General features: G+C 49.4%; 1 protein-coding gene across 3 annotated transcripts in view; it reads left to right on the top strand.

Annotated features, from left to right (window-relative positions):
- The window catches only part of ALDH1L1 (aldehyde dehydrogenase 1 family member L1), a 66,634-nt gene extending 48,342 nt beyond the window's left edge, over positions 1 to 18,292 (top strand). For all 3 annotated transcript variants that reach the window (XM_012809240.2, XM_023516975.1, XM_003796179.3), the window contains 7 exons: positions 6,393 to 6,486; positions 8,666 to 8,765; positions 10,869 to 10,967; positions 13,292 to 13,457; positions 15,051 to 15,156; positions 16,059 to 16,258; positions 18,006 to 18,292. In XM_012809240.2, the coding sequence (XP_012664694.1) occupies positions 6,393 to 6,486; positions 8,666 to 8,765; positions 10,869 to 10,967; positions 13,292 to 13,457; positions 15,051 to 15,156; positions 16,059 to 16,258; positions 18,006 to 18,061 (821 nt within the window). In that variant the 3' untranslated portion in view covers positions 18,062 to 18,292. The remainder of the gene's footprint in view (positions 1 to 6,392; positions 6,487 to 8,665; positions 8,766 to 10,868; positions 10,968 to 13,291; positions 13,458 to 15,050; positions 15,157 to 16,058; positions 16,259 to 18,005) is intronic.
- Positions 18,293 to 18,673: the final 381 nt, after the last annotated feature.

Genomic DNA, 18,673 nt, shown 5'->3' with positions numbered 1-18,673 from the left:
CCTGCAAGCTCAACTCATGGGAAGTACCAGTGATAGGTGGACCACCTTTTATCTGTTATACTATATTTTTATTGTGTCTTTTCTATGATTAACTGTGTTTAGTTACACAAATGCTTGCCATTGTGCTACAGTTGCCTAATATATTTAGTACAGTCCATGCTGCAAAGGATTATAGCCTAGTAACAACAGACTGTATAATAAAGACTAGATGTGTAGTAATATATTTGTGTAAGACAATGACAAAATGACCTAACAATGCATTTCTCAGACTATAATACTAAGTGACATGTGACTATATATCATCACCCCACTGGCTTCTGGCCTCTATTTCTGATGAGAAAAAAATCAACCATTAACCTTATTAGAGTTTTCTTATATATTATGGATCATTTTTCTTTTGCTGCTTTTAAAACTTCATACTTCAGTGTTTTTGTTATAATATGTCTGGTGTGAATCTCCTTGTGTTATCATATTTGGAATTCACTGAGTTTCCTGGATGTATAGATTAATCTTTTTCATCAAATTTGAGAAGTTTTAAGCCATATTTATTTTAAACTGTTTTCCATACTTTTTCTCCTCTCCTTTTCATACTCCCACTATTCATATATTGATGCTAATGGTGCCCCACTTTTCTGTGATGCTCCATTTAGTTTTTTTATTCTTTGTTTCTCTTTGTTCTTTAGATTGCATACTCAAATTTTTCTTCAAGTTCACCAATTCTTTCTTCTGCCAGTTCAGATCTATTGAATTTTTCATTTCAGTTATTATACTTTTTAATTCCAGGATTTCTTCCTGGTTCTTTTTTAAAAAATATATCTCTTTATTAATATTATTTACTTCATGTCATCATTACTTCCTTTAAGAAAGGTTTCTTTGAATTCTTTGAACATATTTGCAATGGCTGCCTTAAAGTTGTTGTATGTTAAATACATTTGTCCCCTTTCCCAGGCAGTTTGTATTGGCTTTTTAATTTTTTCCTCTTCGATGGGTCAAACTTTCCTATTTCTTTGTGTGTGTCATACTTTTTAAAAAAAAAAAACTGGATTTTTCCAGCATTATATTGTAGCAATTCTGGATACTGACTCTGTTATTCCCTTTTCTGAGCTTGTTTTTTATTACTTGTTTACTTATTAAAAAAAAAACCACCTAATTTCCCCATAGTGTGTAGATTCTGATGTCATTCCTCACAGGGCACATCCTTGGGCATGTGTGTAGTCTCAATCTACAACATCTCAGCAATATTGGCTAAGAATTTAGCAGGAAGTATCCAATGTACTCAATATTAATATGAATCCAGTAGATGAACTAATACACGCCCACATAAGAGAAAAACTCAATTCAATTCAAGTTGGTGGGAGGGGGAATGAGGGAGGGGGAGAGGGCAAGAGAGAGGGGGATAGGTGTACTTCCACTTAATGGGCACAATGTAAGGGTATATGGTACATCTCTTGGAGGGGGACATAACTACAAGAGAGACTCTACCTAACAAATGTAAACATTGTAACCTAGTTATTTGTACCCTCACATTAACCTGAAATAAAAAAGAAGTAAAAAAAGAATTTAGCAAGATCTCTTTGACCCTCTTTTTCCCCTGTTAAGCTGTCTGCCTCCTTTAGTATCATATCTTGCTGTCCAGGATAGTTGCTCTATTATCTTCAGTGGTTCTCTGGGACATAAATTACTGTACAATCTGATCTCCTGTTGCTGGAGTAGTTTTTTGTTTGTTTGTTTTGTTTTGTTTTTTTGAGAAAGACTCTCACTCTGTCACTCTGGGTAGAGTGCCATGTTGTCTTCATAGCTCACAGCAACCTCAAACTCTTGGGCTCAAGCAATCCTCTTGCCTCTGCCTCTCAAGTAGCTAGACTACAGGTGCCTGCCACAACGCCAGGCTAGTTTCTCTATTTTTAGTAGAGATGGGGTCTTACTCTTGCTCAGGCTGGTCTTGAACTCCTGAGCTCAAGCAATCCACCTGCCTTGGCCTCCTAGAGTGCTGGGATTATAGGCGTGAGCCACTGCCAAGCCTGCAGGGGTAGTTTTTGATGTCAACTTTTGAGGTTTGCTCTTACCCTAGAAGGGCTCTTCCCTGTTCTCTCTGATAAACTTATCTGACTTATACTTTAGCTTATTGCTCTCAAAGAGCTACCTACCTCTTCTTACTTGGTCACCCCCTAAATCTCTGTTTTTGAGAGTGTGCTTAGGATTGAATTTCTCCAACTGTTTCAAATAAAGTCAATTCTTTGGGGAGTGCTTTGGAACTCTCTGTTCCTTATGGACAGCCTCACCCCTTTCCCCCAAATCTCTGAGGCACTGCCTCAGGCATTGGTTCTTGTGAGGGAGCTAGGGTTGGGTGGCTGAGGTCCCAGTATTCTCAGCCTTATCACATCTGAGGTAGAGCCTTCCTCTTAGGAATAAGGGGTAGGTAGAAGAAGGGAGCCTACAACATCTCAACAATATTGACCAAGAATGTTGCCTCTGCAACTCAGAGTTGGAGGGGATGAGGAGGAATGTTGGTGGCCTGCACCTCCTGGTAGATGCCATATTTATCCTTTGGCTGGGAGCTGAGAGAAGGAGCCCTGCCTTCCTGGCAAGACATGCCTGGAGTAGAGCCTCCATCTGGTGGGGCAGAGAAGCTGCCATCAAGTGCCACAGACTCTTACTGAGATTTAGGAAGTTTTCTTTTAAAAGATGTTTCCTTGTTTGCTGTGTCTTGCTAGAAAAATCTTCAGAGATTTTAAATGGTTGTTTGAAAATAATTTTCAGAGGGGAGGAGGGAGGTCAGATTGAGGGAGGGTGAATGGTAGGATCATACCTATGGTGCTTATTGCAAGGGTACATGTCGGATCTATTAAGTATAGAGTATAAATGTCTTAACACAATAATTAAGTAAACAAGATGAGGTATATATTAACCAGTACGATGTAAGTGTTCCTAATTCTGTATGAAATCAGCACATTGTATCCCATAAGTGCATTAATGTATACATGATCTATGTGTTTATGATTTAATAAAAAATAAATAAATAAAATAAAATAATTTTCACCAGTATGGTTGTTCTCTGGAGAATTATCCATAGTGCTCTTCAAATTAGCCTTCTAGAAATGTACTCTCACTTCATTCTTCTGAGTATGTTGTGTTCATGTTCTTATTGTTCTAAAGTAATACATGCTTGTAGTTTGGATTTTCTCTCTGACCCAGTAAGTAAAAAGAGATTTTTAAAAAGTTTTCCAAGTTTCTTTTTTTGGTCTAAAGTTTTCTTCTTAACATTTCTACTTTTGTTATGTCGTGGTCAGAGAATATAGTCTGTCTATGAGGCTATATTTGCTAGGGCTACTGAAACACAGGACCACAAGCTAAGTGGCATAAACCACAGAAATTTATTGTCTCACATTCTGGAGACTGGAAGTCTGTTGGCAGGGTAATATGCCTGTAAAAGGTTCTAGGGAAGGATTCTTCTTTGCCTCTTCTTAGCTTGTACTATGTTCCTTCATCTTTACGTGGTGTTTGTCCTGCACGTGTGTCTGTGTCCAGGTTTCCTCTTTTTATAAGGTTACCAGTTATAGAAGATCAGGGCCCACCCTAATGAGCTCATCTTAGCTAATTACATCTGCAATGACTTTTTCTCAGATAGGGTCACATTCTGAGGTTCTAGGGGTTAGAATGCTAACATATGAATTTGGGGGGACATAATTCAACCCATAACAGCCTGTAAAAATTCTGTTTTTATAAAAAAAAAAGTGGAGAACTTTTGGTGATCTGTTATATGAAACCTTTATGCAAATATTTGGATAACCTAAAACAGTGAATTTATTATTATTTATTATTACATCATTATTAAATAGACTTTATGTTTAAAGAAGTTGTAGGTTGTTAGCAAAATTGAGCAGAAAACACCAAGCGTCCCTGTCTCCCCTGCCCCCATAGAGACACTGCCCACGACTATGACACTTTTGTTGTAATCAATGACCTGCTTTGACTCATTAGTGTCCCCCAAAGTCCTTGGTTTACAAGAGGGCTTGCTCTTGGTGTTGTACATTTTATGGGTTTGGACAAATGTACAGAGACGTGTATCTGCTATTCCTGTGTCAGAGAGAGTGGTGTTGGCGCCCTAAGAATCCTCTGTGCTTCACCTCTTCATCTGTCCCTCCCACAGCATCTGGCAGCTGCTGATCTTTTTGTGGTCTCCACAGTTGTGTCTTTTCTAGAATGTTGTATAGTTGGGATCAGGTAGTGTGTAGCCTTTCCAGACTGGTTTCTTTTACTTACACGCATCTAAGGCTCCTGTGTGTCTTTTCATGGCTTGATAGCTTGTTTCTTTTTAGCACTGAATACTATTTCTTGTCTGATTTACCACAGTTTATTTATCCATTCACCTACCAAAGGACATCTTGGTTGCTTCCAAACTTTGGCAATTTTGAATAAAGCTGCCATAAAGATCCACGAGAAGATTCTTGTGTGGACATAAGTTTTCATCTCCTTTGGGTAAATATTAATACCAAGGAGCATGATTACTGGATCATATGGTAAGAATATGTTTAGTGTGTGAAGAAACTGCCAAACTATCTTCAGAGAGTTCTGTACAGCCACTCTGTCTGACTGTACCATTCTGTATTTCCACTAGCAGAATGAGAGTTCCTATTGCTCCACATCCTTGCCAGTGTTTGCTGTTCTTGGTGTTCTGGATTTTTGCCATTCTAATAGAGGTGCAGTGTATCTCATTGTAATTTTATTTTGTGATTCCCTAATGACAAATGACATGGAGCTTCTTTTCATGTGCTTACTTGCCATCTGTATGTTTTGTGAGGTGTTTGTTGATATCTTTTGCCCAGTTTTTAAAAGATTATTTGTTTTCAGATTGCTGAGTTTTAAGAGTTCTTTGTATATGTTGGTTATATAGTCCTTTATCAGATGTATCCCTTACAAATATTTTCTCCCCCAAACAATAATTTAACAGGGAGTGGTGGAATAGAGTTAGTGTCACAGTCACTTGTGGAGCTTCTACTGTATACAGAAGGTCTCCCTCCAAACCAGAACCTTCACAGGTGCACCTGGGCAAGTGAGATTTACAAGCCTGTAGGCAGGGAACCAAGGAGTTGAAGGGACTGGTAGGGGAAGGCCCTGTGCTGGGTGAATCCTGGGATGGAGAAGGGAGGTGTCAAGAATGACTACCAGGTTCTTGGCTTAGACAAACCAGCTGGCTGCAAGGAGAGGCTGTTTTTCAAAATCGAGAACTGTGGAGGAAGAGCAGGTCTAGGGGAAAGATTAAAAGTTCAGTGTCAAGTATCTTGAACTTGAAAGGCTGTAAGACATACAAGTGTAGATGCTGAGTAGGCAGAGGAATGATAAATGGATCTGGACCCCAGTGGAGCTTGACTGGAGATGCAGATTTAGGCCATGATGTAGCTGAAGATGGCATTTTGAGGGCAGGGCAAGATCAGCTGAGGAGGCAGTGTCAGCTGAGAAGAGAAGAGGGCCCAATGTAGAGCTGGGTATTTTAAGGCTGGTGAGGAAAGGAAATGGAAAAAGAGTTAGAGAAATGAGTTACAAGTTACAAGTTACAATGCAGAGTCAGGTGCCAAAGGTGAGGAAGAGGCTTAATTTAAGGAAGCAGAGCTCATGCTGCGTCTGGGAGGAGGCAGTGGCAGGGAGGCCACTCTGAAGTTTCACTGAGATGGAGACCAGGGACAGAGAAGGATTGCCCTCGCTGGGGGTCAGAGTATGTGCAGGGCATGGCCTGGAGAGGGGCAGCCATGTGATGTGGGACAGAACAGTAGTCAAATTGTCCCAAACAGCAGAGGTGTGTGTCATGGCTTCCCACAGCCTGCTGTACCCTGAAGGTGAGAGCTGGAAGGCTGAGTGCCCCCTCACCCTTGGGGTCTGCCCTAATGAGGGAGTGCATCATTTTGCCAGCGCTGCCATGACAACAGACCGAGGTCTTAACAGAGGCATTTATCATCTCACAGTTCTGGAGGCTGGATGTCCAAAAGGAAGGTGTGGCAGGGCTGATTTTCCCTGTGGCTTCCCTCCTGGGTTTCTATACAGTCATCTCCTCCCTGTGTCCTCATATGGTCTCCCATCTGCATATCTGGTTCCTATGACTCTTCTTAAAGGAGTCATAGTGGATTAGGGTCCACCCCAGTGAACTCTTTTGCCTCAATTACCTGTGTAATATTGTCTCCAAATACATCTACACTCAGGGGTATTGGAACTTAGGCTGGGGAGGCTGCAGCTCCAGACAGGGAGCAAGGCCCAGTGACCCCTGGGGACCACGTGTGTTAAGCACATGGGGAGTACACTGCAGAGCTATGGTGCTTAGATGGACGTATGAGTGAGCAGGCTGGGCTCACGCCTCCCTCAGCACCATGGGCCACTCTGACTCCCACCCTCCCACACAGGCTCACAAGCTGGCCAGAGCCTCTTGGACCACCCAGATGTGAGGAAGATTGGTTTCACAGGCTCCACAGAGGTGGGGAAGCACATCATGAAGAGGTAAATATTTGGGTAGGGCCGGGGGCTCCCAGGCAGCAGTGTTGGATGGGTAGTAAAGTTAGTGAGCTGGGCCCTGTGTGTCAAGCTATGCGTGCAGCCAGCCCCTGGGGCATATTGCTGCTGGTGAGAGCCCAGAGCATCTGAGTTTCTGCCAAGCCCGGCAGGAGCCAGCACTGCCCACAGGATCATGGAGCACCTGAGGGGCTGGCTCAAGCTGAAGTGTGCGTGTGTGAGAAGTACACAACAATTTAGAAAACAGCACGCACAAAAAAGTAAAGTGTCTCAGTACATTTTTACATTGATTCAGGTTGAAATGAATATGATTAATTTCACCTATCTCTTTTCAGTCATTTACAAAAAAAAAAATACCATTACATACATGGCTAGTGTTTGAGGCTTTTATTCTATTTCTAAGATTCTCTTACCTCTCAATCCCTGGACTGTGGCTGCAAACTGACCAAGTCACCTCCCTGGCTCTGTCACTAATTCACAATGTGATGAGGCCTCAGTTCCCCCCTCAGTTCCATGAAGGTGGTCTGACAGACTCAGGTGTGGGGTCTATATCACCCACAAACTAGGAGAGGTAGCAGATATCAGAACTCAGGTGGCAACTAGAGCCCTGGCTGTGCTGGAGGTGTCCACATGGTGCTGGAGCTGGGTCCCTGGGGTGGGACTGGCACCTGGTGAGCATGGGCACACAGGCTCTGTGATGCCTTTCCCCAAGGGCATGGGACCACCATCTCTGTCTTTGCTTTGGGATCCACTTCTGTGTCCTCTAGGACCATCCAGCTGCTATGTGACAATTCCGTGGGAGGGCTGCTTGGTGTTAAATCAGGGTCTCCCAGTCACAGTTTCCAATGCAGAATAGTGTCCTTTCTCCCTGGGACCCTTCCACAGCCCTACCTTGGCTCCTCACTGCGCAGGGTCTGTTTCTGCAGACCCCTCAATCCTTCATTGGCTCAGGAACCACCACCAATGTGGTGATGTATTGCATCTTTGAGGTCAGTAGAGGGTGACATTGGCATGTAAGTGGTCAGGTGGGGCTGCTCTGACTCATTCTGAGTGTCCCAGTAACCAGGCCAGCCTGCCACAGCACACATCTCACCATCAGCAGTGGGAGGAGGACAGAGGGGTAGGGATTGCAGCTGCGAGTAGTCACAGGTTGTTGGCCTGATTCTAAAGTTGGCCAGGCTGTACCCCTGTGGAAGGTAAGCTGTCACATCTAAGCCCACTGAAGTCCAGGCAGTGTCAGCTTTCAGTCCCTAGAGGGATGTTTGGGTAGTAGGGTCAGGCAGGCCCTTCCTGCTCTAGCCATCCTTTCCCGGTCACCCTGAGGCCCACACCTCAGGCTGAGGGGCCCTGTGTGGGGCCTCCTCCCCATGTGCAGCCTTGTGGTTTGCTGGGTCCTCTGTGGGGGGGGCTGCTCCCCATCTGCAGCCTCATGGTTTGCTGGGTCTGCTGTGGTGGGCTGCTCCCCATGTGCAGCCTCATGGTTTGCCGGGTCTGCCTTGGGGGGGAGGCTGCTCCCCATGTGCAGCCTCATGGTTTGCCGGGTCTGCCTTGGGGGGAGGCTGCTCCCCATGTGCAGCCTCGTGGTTTGCTGGCCCTGCTCAGTGTCCGTTTGGGGACAGTATCTTGAGTACCTCTGTTGCCCATGGATGTGACATGTACATTATTACCTCCAGCTTTTCTCTGCACCATCATCAAAAACCTGAGATGCCAAAACCTCTGTGGCCACCATGGCTGCTCCCAGAGGGTGATGGCTCTGTTTTGAGGTGTCCATCCAGCAATTGTGGAGTGCCAGCTGCTTGCCAGGCACCATACTCAGCGTGGGGCTGTACTGGGATTGGACAGACATAGGCCTGCCCTGGCATGGCACATATTCTGGGGGACTCAAACAGGTGTAGCGACACCATGGGCACAGCATGCAGGCAGGGCATGGCAGGGTGCAGCTAGCTGTGTACTGGGTAGTCAGAGAGCCCAAGAGGGGAATGCAGGTCTGAGGGAAGTGAAGAGTCAAGTGCACTGAGGTCTGAAGGAAGAGTCATCCCGAGGGACCTCTGGGCAAAGGCGTGAGTGGGCTGTGGAGGTGTTGGAGGCACAGAAGGGAATGTGAGGCTGTGAGGGGTGGGGCAGGGAGAAGGCACTGAGCCAGTCTCATACTCACTGTCCCTTTCAGCTGTGCCCTGAGTAATGTGAAGAAGGTATCCCTGGAGCTGGGCGGGAAGTCGCCCCTCATCATCTTTGCTGACTGTGACCTCAACAAGGCTGTGACAATGGTGAGGGCTGAGCCTGGGGTGGCAAGGAGGGGGCAGAGGGCTACCACAGGGGCACTACAGGGACAGAGGGCCAGGATTGTGGGGGGGGGAGGAGGACCTCGCTTTGGTTCCACAAATGCACATATTCAGCCTAGCCTTAGTGGCAGGAAGGGGACTTGGAGCAGGAATGACATGTGTTGTCCAAAATTATGACCTGAGGAGTTTCATAACCATCAGGACAGCTGGAATCAGCTGCCTATTACACACACATATACAGAGGATGTCAAAAAAAATGTGTACATACTTTAAGAAAGGAAAAAAAATGCATTAAAATTCTAATATTCTGGGCTTGGTGTCCATAGCATGGTGGTTACACTGCCAGCCACATATGCTAAGGATGGTGGGTTCGAACCCAGCCTGATCCAGCTAAACAACTGCAACACAAAAAGCCAGCATTGTGACGGGCACCTGTGGTCCCAGCTTCTTGGGAGGCTGAGGCAAGAGAATCACTTAAGCCCAAGACTTTGAGGCTGCTGTGAGCTGTGACACCACACCACTCTACTGAGGGCGACACAGTGAGACTCTGTCTCAAAAAAATTCCAATACTCAATCTATACTGATAACAGAAGATGAATACAAGTCATGTTGAGCACCTCTTGTAATTGCAGAAATCAAACATGACTTCAAAGTTATAATTTTAATACCCTCTATACACATGTACATATTTATGTTTGTACAATACATATATTATATATAAAACAGAGAAACACAGGTCACACTCCATCTGCTTTGAAGCACACATAGAGACCTTTTCTGTCCAAGAGATAAGCAAACCAGGGATGCTAATCTACTTCATATGGAGAGCATGTTACTATGTACATGCAGCCTAGAGTATACTGTAAACCTTAAATGCACACAACAAACTCATTCAAAAAAATAGACGGGAGCAAAGCAGAGCTCTGAGCACTCAGGCACAGCTCTGCTAAGAGTGGCTCTTTGCAGTGGACATGTGCTAGCCCCACTGTCCTGCAGGGCAACCTCTGGCAAGTTAACCTCTTTGGGCCTCTGTGCTTCCCTGTGCAATAGGGACACATTGACATCTGCTTCCTAGGCCTGTGGCAGGATGAATGTGCTTGAGGGGCTTAGGACAACAGCCACAGATACCACACAAGCGTCAGTTCTTGTTCTCACCATTAGTTTTGTCACTGTCCTCTTTTTGCTCCTGTGGGAGCAAACAATTAAGACCTTGTCCAACCAGGTGCCAGATATGACCCCAACTCCCATATAAGTCCCATTCTGCCTTAGAGGGTGGCGTGATGTCCCAGGATAGATATGAGTAGGAGTCAAGCCCCATCAGGTAGAAGGACCAAGGGAGGGGCCTTGCTTACTGCCCCAGGTAGGCCCCTCAGCCTTAAGATTTTGGCCCCAGTGCCATGGTGGACACTGCTTGGCCCTGTCTTTAGGTTGCTTGGTGTTAAATTGGGGTCTCTCTTCTAGGATAGGTGGTCTTGACTGTGTCTGTCCCTCCTCCTCTGGCCTTCCCACACAGGGCTACTCAAGTTTGAATAGCAGGCTTGCTTGGGGCCAGTGAGGACCTTTATGTGGAGTGCTTGCCAGGAGTCCCCTGGGCCTGGGTAGCCTCCCTCCCAGTCATTCCAGGGAGGGCTTGCTGCTGCCTCTGGTCACTGCCACCTGTTCCATGCTCAAACACTGCTCAGCACCCCTCCTGTGAGCTCTCGACATGATAGGCTCAAAAATAGAAGGGTCAGCATATTCTGGGTCACCCCAGCGGGCCCACCCCATGTGCAGATGGTCTCCACATTCTACAGTGTGGATGTAGCCGTGGGCCCTGTGGCAGAATCAGGACTTGGTCTGCCTCCTTCACCCTGTGGCCTTAGGCCTCAGTGTCTTCACTTCCTACGCTGCCACATCTTATCTCTCCTTGGAGGGACTGAGGATTGCATCCTTCACCCTGCCTCCTTCACCCTGTGGCTGGGCCTGAACTGCAGGAGATCAGGACGTATGCATGCCCCCTTATCCTCAAGAAGCAGTGACTGGGCCCTGGCAGAGCTGGGGGCTGGAGGCCTTGGGGGAGCCGTGACCTGGTTTTGTCCATTTCTGAAGGGAATGAGCTCCGTTTTCTTCAACAAAGGGGAGAACTGCATCGCCGCAGGCCGGCTTTTTGTAGAAGACTCCATTCATGATGAGTTTGTGCAGAGGGTGGTGAGTCCTGCTCTGGGGTCTGGGGGTGTTGGCTCACTAGGACAGCAGCCTGGCTGGGGGGCTGGATCAGGGGAATCAGGGCTTGGTCAGGTACAGCCAAGCTCCATGTCCACCTGGGCCAGTGGACCCTCAGGGAGTTGTACTGAGTCTTCATTGGCTTTTACTATCAAGTAAAATCAATGTGATGAGGCCTCAGTTCCCCACCAGTTCCATGAAGGTGGTCTGACAGGCTCAGGTTTGGGGTCTACATCACCTACAAGCTGGGAGAAGTAGCAGATGTCAAACCTCAGGCAGCAACTAGAGCCCTGGCTTTGCAAGAAACAGCAAAGCCCCATGGCTCAAATTGACATAACCAAAATGGGTCCATCTTGGGTTGGTTCCCTAGAAGTGGAGCCTGAGGCAAGAATTCAAGTGCACGGGGTTTACAAGGGGCCTTCTGGGTGAGGGCTAGAAGGTGGAAGGGGCCAGGAGCGAACAAGGGACAGAGTGGACAAAGGGTGTGGCCTCAGGTGAAATCTAGCCCTAATCTGACCATAGCCAGGAGCCCTGGAGCGGACAGGTGTTGCCTTGGGGTGCCCCCAGGTTGGGAAGTGGCAGCTGCCATCAACTGCTGAAAATGCCAGTAGCCACCTTGTAGCTGTGGGGATCTGGTGGGCTCTGGACATAATCTTCTCACTCTTTCCCCACCAACTGCTGGGCCAGGGATGAGAGCAAGTGGAGGCTGGCTCAACCCAGCTGGCAGCCCTTCCGCCATCCCTTCCCTGACCAGGGGTACTGGAGAGTCAGTTGAGAACCTCTACGGTGGCTATAGACAAAGTATATCTGGGAAGCCAGGAGAAGAGAGAGAGCCTATAAGCTAAGGACAGGGTGGCCATGCCCCCAGAGAGAGCCCTGGAGAAGAGCTGCTCTAGAACTGGTGCAGGGCTCAGGGTAGGGAGGGCAGTGGAAAGGGAAGGTCTTTCCAGGCAGGGCTGCAGCAAACAGCAGCTACAAATAGCAGCCATTCACTGAGGTCACAATTCTTGGCTAGCAGCCTGGGCTGAGACCTGAGCTTGCTTAGGCCTCTGCAGTGGCTGCCACTCACAGGGCAGCTGGCAGCTGAGTGTGCTCACAGGGTCAAGAGAGAGCAGAGGGCTCTTGGAACTCACAAGGCATTGCCCCCACCATATGCTGCTGGCTGTCAAGTCACTGGCCAGCACAGATTCAAAGGGTGGGGACATGGGCACCTGCCCTTAATTAGAGGCATCACCCAAAGTACATCCGCTTGGATAATCTGTGGCCAGCCTGGCCAAGCAAGTCCCATTGCTCTGATAGGCCCAGCACAGGAAGAACTGGGCCAGGACACAGGCCCATTGACAAGTAGAGATGAGAGTAGGTCCTAGGGGCCACTGAATGGGGTGTGTTGTTGGAGGCACAGAGGTCCTGTCCAGGGATCTGCAGGGGAGTCATCAGGGATAATTCTCTGGATAGGTGTGATCCCTGATAAAGGGAGAGAAAGGCTTCCAGGAGGCCTTACAGGTCATTCTCTGAGGCTGGAGACCAGGGAGCAGTTTGGGTCTCCAGCTTGGGAACAAAGCAGGGACTTGGTAGCAGGATGGAGACCCTTTCAGGACAGTCAGAGGTGCTAAGTGGGTGCTGGTGGAAGGGCAGAGGGTGGTCCCAGGTGCTTGTCTGGTCAGGGTCTGGCCTTAGAAGAGGAGGCCAGTCCATGCTGACCATGATATATCTCGAATGTGGATGGGATGATCTTGTTTGACTTTAGAAAACCAAGAAGGACACCTGGGAGGGGCAGCTGCAGTGCAGCCTGGAAGGTTTGATGTCTGCCTTGCCCCTGGTTGTGTTCCTCAAGCTCCTTAACACCTCCTCCCATAATGCTGCTTCACATTCTGAGTCTTCACATCCCCCAGCCCCAAATCATCAGATGTCCTGAGGAGACCCGAGCCAACATCTCTAGGCAGTGAAGCCCAGACTAACTTTTCTGTTGACTGAGGCAGCAGGGAAGGAATCCTAGAGAAGGGGCTTCAGAGATGCATTTGAAATGGACAGCATCCAGGGCAGGGTGGTCACTAGGCCTCCCTGGGCTTGGGTCGCCCTTAGAGACTTTGGAACATTCACATACAGGAGGCAGAGGGGTTTCAGCCTGGAAGGTAGGTTTGGAATCAGAATTTGGAAAGCCCTGAGAGCTAGACAACAGAGCACAGACTTTCTCCAGGGGTCAGCGGTGGGTCCCTGAAATGCAAACGGAGAAGGTGGCTTGGAGGCGACCTGTTGTCAGAAATTGCAGCAGCATCCAGGAGAGATGTGACTTGGAGGTCCTCCCACAGGTAGAAGAGGTGAAAAAAATGAAGATTGGCAACCCGCTGGACAGGGACACCACCCACGGGCCGCAGAACCACCAAGCCCACCTGACGAAGCTTCTGCAGTATTGCCAGCGTGGCGTGAAGGAAGGAGCCACACTGGTTTGTGGTGGGAATCAAGTATCTCGGCCAGGTCAGTCTGAGAGCGCCAGGCCCTCTGGGGTAAACTAAGGCAGCTGGTGCCATGGCCTCTGACTTTCTGCCCAGCTCTCATGAAGACAGCTAGAGGCCTGGGACTGGCAGTCAGGCTTCAGCCCCTTTCTGTGATTGTGAGGGGGATGACAGGGCTACTTCGGCACTGGCCAGACTCAGATGAGACTTGGTGAGGTGAGGACATAGTACTGGAGACATTACTCATGGTGGTTTAATCCACAGCAGACTGGACTTTCATTTCCCTTAAATTCACTGCAGCCTTGAATTTCTCACCTCCCATGAACCCTGTGACACAAAAGTTTGTGATTTTCTTTCTACTTCATTGGCTATTACTTCTTGGTGCTACTCTTTGGTGAAAACTCCTTCTCCACCTGTCCCCTCAGTGCAAGTACATACACAGGTCTGTCCTTGGCGTGGAGCTCTTTGTATGGTGGACACTTGACCAGGAGCATCTCACCTTCTGCAGCAGCTCTGATCCTCCTAGGTCTGTCTTTCTGGGCTATAGCCCACCCAGAGCTCTTGACCACATAGCTGACACTAGACACCTCCACCCAGCTGTCCCTCAGGATGTTTAACTCATTGGTCATCACCATGTCCACACCTGCTTCTCTAGAATCCTCTCTGACCAACCCATCCCAGGCAGAGGAGCAGGAGCTGCAGGGATGGGTTATCTGTGAAGCTTCCCCCTTATAAAGGAGCCAATGTGGTGACAGATGTGTCCCCTTCCCTGGGAACACATCTGTCACCACATTGGCTCCTTCATGCTTGCACAGAGGAGGTACACAGTAACATTGATGGATTGAAGGAGGGAAGGAAAAGAGATAATTTTCTCTTTTTTGACCCCCTACTTTTAATTATTTGCCTAGTTCTGTTAAATCTGAGCATCACTCTTGCCACTACTGTGCTGGCAGCTCCCAGCATCTCATCTTGCTGGGCCTGTCACTGCAGCCACTTCAGTGGCCTTGGGATCACTTTTAGTGCCTTTGCCCATGCAGCTGCTAGAGCTCTGGTGATTTCTGCAGTGTTAATACATGTCAGCAGTGACTCGTCCTCCCGTGACAGCAGCCTGAACTCCTTCACTTCATACCAGGGTCTCTCATGGTCTGTGTATGACTTGCCCTCCACCTGTGCTTGGGCCCTGTTGGGCTTCTTGTGTTTTTTTGCCCTCTGTGTCCACTTTTCTTGGCTTAGCAGACACTTCCCCAGCATCCCCACCTGGAGATCATCTTCCATTCAGCCCAAAGGGAATATAAGCACAGGCATTCCTTTGTCACCCCACACACTGCCCAGAGCTTTCAGGACTGCTGCATTCCCACTTTCTACTCACACTTCCCACTCCCACCAGATGAGAGTCCTGTGAGGCCAGAGACAACGTGTTCAGAGCATTCACAGGGCAAGGCAGGGATCAGCAATGATGGGAGGGCATATGGTGATGGCAGTGTGCACAGAGCAGGGCAAGCGATCCAGTGAGGGGCCTCAAAGTTCTGGAGTGGGGCTGGCAGGACCCAGGCCCTGGCTGGGCTGGGGAGGTATGTGCCCTCCTATACACCATGGTTCCTTGTGTCCCCTGCAGGTTTCTTCTTTGAGCCAACTGTTTTCACGGATGTGGAAGACCACATGTTCATTGCTAAGGAAGAGTCCTTTGGGCCTATCATGATCATCTCCCGGTTTGCTGATGGGTAGGGAGTCCTGCTGATGGCTCTTTTTTTTCTTTTCTTTTAATTTCAGGTTAATCTGAGGGTACGTAGGACATGATTAAGTTACAATGTTTGTGTTTGTTAGGTGAGGTCCCTGATGTAGTATACCCCTCACCCAGTACTTGTGCCATATTGCTGATGGCTTTTGAGGGCCTGGGTCTTTTCTGTGTGTTATCAGGGTCTGGACCACAACCAGCCTCATCTGGGAGGACAAAGCTTTTGTCTGCACCTCCACTCTGTCCCCCACAGAAGCCAAGAAGGAGCTACTAGGCACCTTAGCCATCTGGCCTCAAAAGCCCAGGACATTTCTTCTACCAGAGCCTGCTGGGCATGCACATCATCATGGCCAGCTCAGCTCACAATCCACTGAAAATGGCAGGGCTGTGAAGGTCCCTGGCTGCCCCTCATCTGTGTAGCACCTCAGAACAAGTGACAAAAGGCCACCTCATCCTCATATTCTACTACTAGCTATCAAATGGAATATCAAAATTGCCATGATATGCTGATTGTATTAGACTAAAAGACTTTAGTGCCATCTGCCAAATAGATATGGTAATGTCTGTAAACCTCTGAGTTCTAGTGAACACCCAAACCTCCTGAGGGCATAGGTGGGCACCCAGTGGGCCCTTTCTGAGTGCCTGTGGCCATGTCTGCAAGGACCCTGTGGCTGATCGCTCATGCACCTGCCTCGTCCTCTCACTGTCTCCTTGCCCTTCTCCACCCTGCCCTCTGTCTCCTGTGACTTGCTTTAACTTCAGCCTGGTTTTCTCCTCTGAAGGGCCTTTGTGGCAGGGAGTGTGCAGTGGGGATAGCTGCTGGACCTGACGTCCAGGCTGGACCCTCTTCCCCTTCCTCAGGTAGCTGTCTCTGGATTTTTCCTCCAGGGATGTGGATGCTGTGTTGTCTCGGGCCAATGCTACGGAATTTGGCCTGGCTTCTGGGGTTTTCACCAGGGACATCAACAAAGCCCTGTATGTGAGTGACAAGCTTCAGGCTGGCACTGTGTTTGTCAACACGTACAACAAGACTGATGTGGCTGCTCCCTTTGGAGGATTCAAGCAGTCCGGATTTGGCAAAGACCTGGGTAACCGACTCCTGCCTGTGGGAGGATTTCATTTGTTCATTCAACTAGTGTCTGTGAAATCCCCCTCCCCTCTGACAGGCCCTGCACATACCCTATGATAGGCTATGGCATATCTCACTGGGAGGGGCCAGGTGATAAGTCAGGGAACAGGGTGCTTGCAAAGAGAAAAGAGTAATGGGAGGAGGTGAGAAGAGTAACCTGGGAGAAGAGCCCCTGGCCAGGGGGCAGACAGAGCCTTTCTGACTGGGCACCTACACCTGAGTGGTGAGCAGTTGGCTAGGAAGGCCTGGGAGTGCTGTCCTTGGCAGAGAGATCAGCAGATCCTGGGGGTACCAGCTTTGGTCTTAGAGCTGCAGAGGGGCTAGAGTGGTTGGACTGCGCCAAGAGGCAGGAGGAGGGAGGACACGAGGCCTGAGAGGCAGGTAGGGGCCAGGCCTTGGGTGCTGGGGGCCATGGCCAGGGGCTTGGCATCATCCTCAGTGTGAGGGGGACAAGTGTGCCCCCAGGGACCCATGGGCATTGTGAGTCCACCAGCAGCAATGGCGTCACCAAGCACAGCAGGCGGCATCCTCAGGCACACATGGGAGCCGTGTACACCCTTCCTGGCATTGTGCCTGCCTAGTGCAGAGGACTGCTGCTTTCACCCTTCTCTTTCTGCCACTGACTCAGGCCTCCTGCTGCTCTCTCCATTGTGCCATGAAGGAAGACAACAGGGGACTAGAAAGGTCTGATGGGCAAGTGTACTATGGCCTGTGGCCAGGCTCAGGGAGAGCAGTGTCTCTTAGAGGCCTCGGCCTCTGTTTCCAGGCTCCATGCCAGCTCAGGGACGTCTCCTCTTCAGTGACAACATCAGGCTGACTCTGCAATCTAAGGGCATCCCTGCTGTTTTTTCTCCCTCTCCCCCGCCTCTACCTTTCAAGCCCTGCAGAAACCCCCAGGGTGCTTATGAGAGGAGCCCACTTGTGCCTACAGGGCAAGGCACAGGGCACACACACACACAGGCTGGACACTTGGGCTCTCTCTGTCCTTGTCGGCTGTCTCCTCCACCTCCCCCTAAGCCACCTTCCTGGTGTCCACCATAGGAATCCATGAGGCCCATCAGTATCTAGGGAAGGCTATGGGGAAGTCCCCCGGACATGATCTCAGCCACTTAGGACTCTTCTCTGAGTCCTCCTAGCTCTTTCCCACTCAGGTCCCTACTTCCTGCACAGAGAGGACCAGCATCTTCCCTGGAACAGACTTACACTCCACACATCCTAAACAGTCCCCCTGGGGAGAGTCAGAGACCTTGGAGAGACACGGCAGCAGCAGGGCAGCACTGGTCTTGGCACCAGCTACAGCCAGCAGGGGAGCAGCCACAGCCCACACAAACTTGTGGGGCAGTGATGCATCAGCTACTTGCCTAGCTGAGGGCGGGGCTGGTGCGTCTACCACCAAAACAATCTCTGCTTCCTTCAGCCAGTGGGGCTGCCCCTACCAGACAAGGTGATGGGAGCTGGGGAGACTGTACAAAGATTGCCCCAGATTGGCTCTGTATTCTGGGGAGTCTCAGCTCTAGTATGTACCACCAGGAGTACCTGGGAAGGGTACATGGGTTCCCTGGGCCTCAGCTCCATCTGTAGATGGGGGAGCCAGGTGATCCCTACTGGGTTGCTCCAGGGACTTTGCTAGGAGATATGAATGCTGTGCTGGGACCAGTGGTGGCCTATAACCATGACGTGTCCCAGCAGCATGTACTGTCTTACAGGAGAGGCAGCCCTGGATGAATATCTACGGGTCAAGACGGTGACCTTTGAGTACTGAAGAATGGTCTCAGTGGTGCCTCCTCATCCTGCTCACTGTGTCACCTTCTCCCCTGGGTGTCTGGGCTGGCTGCCCTGGTGGCTGCTCACCCTCTTTGTCCTCAGTCTGGTGCACAGCCCTTCCCACTGGAGTAGCAGTGAACACCCTCCTGCTGGCCCTACCTGCTTCCCAGGCAGCAGCCTCTAGCTGGGTGAGGAGTGACTCCCAGGAGAATAAAGGTTCTAAGCAGAAGCTGTCTATACCTCTGTGTCTGTCTGCCACATCCAGGTTGCTTCTGTGTGGCCCTGAAGTTTTGCAGTTGCCCCAAGTCCAGGGCTTGGCCTAGGATAGCCAGGGGTGCACAGGAGGAAGTGGATGAGGGTCAGCTCAGGCCTCCTAAACACAGGTGCTGAGACAGAGGCACAAGAGTTTTGGTGTGTCATGCCTGGGAAATACACATGAGATCGGGCAGGGGAAGTCCTGGACTTGATGCAGCTAATAGGCCAGGCCCCCTCTGAGCAAGCTCAGTTACCAAGGGCAGCCTGCTGACTACCATCCAGAGGGCCCGCAGTGAAGGCAGGGTGCTGGCTGCCTTCTGCCTTCTGTGTTTCCCTGGGGCTGCTCCTGGGCCTG

Source organism: Otolemur garnettii, unplaced genomic scaffold (assembly GCF_000181295.1).
Source record: "Otolemur garnettii isolate 467f Iridium unplaced genomic scaffold, OtoGar3 scaffold00101, whole genome shotgun sequence".
Classification (NCBI taxonomy): domain Eukaryota; kingdom Metazoa; phylum Chordata; class Mammalia; order Primates; family Galagidae; genus Otolemur; species Otolemur garnettii.
Note: the sequence above shows the minus strand (reverse complement) of the source record. Positions and strands in the feature narration are given on the sequence as shown.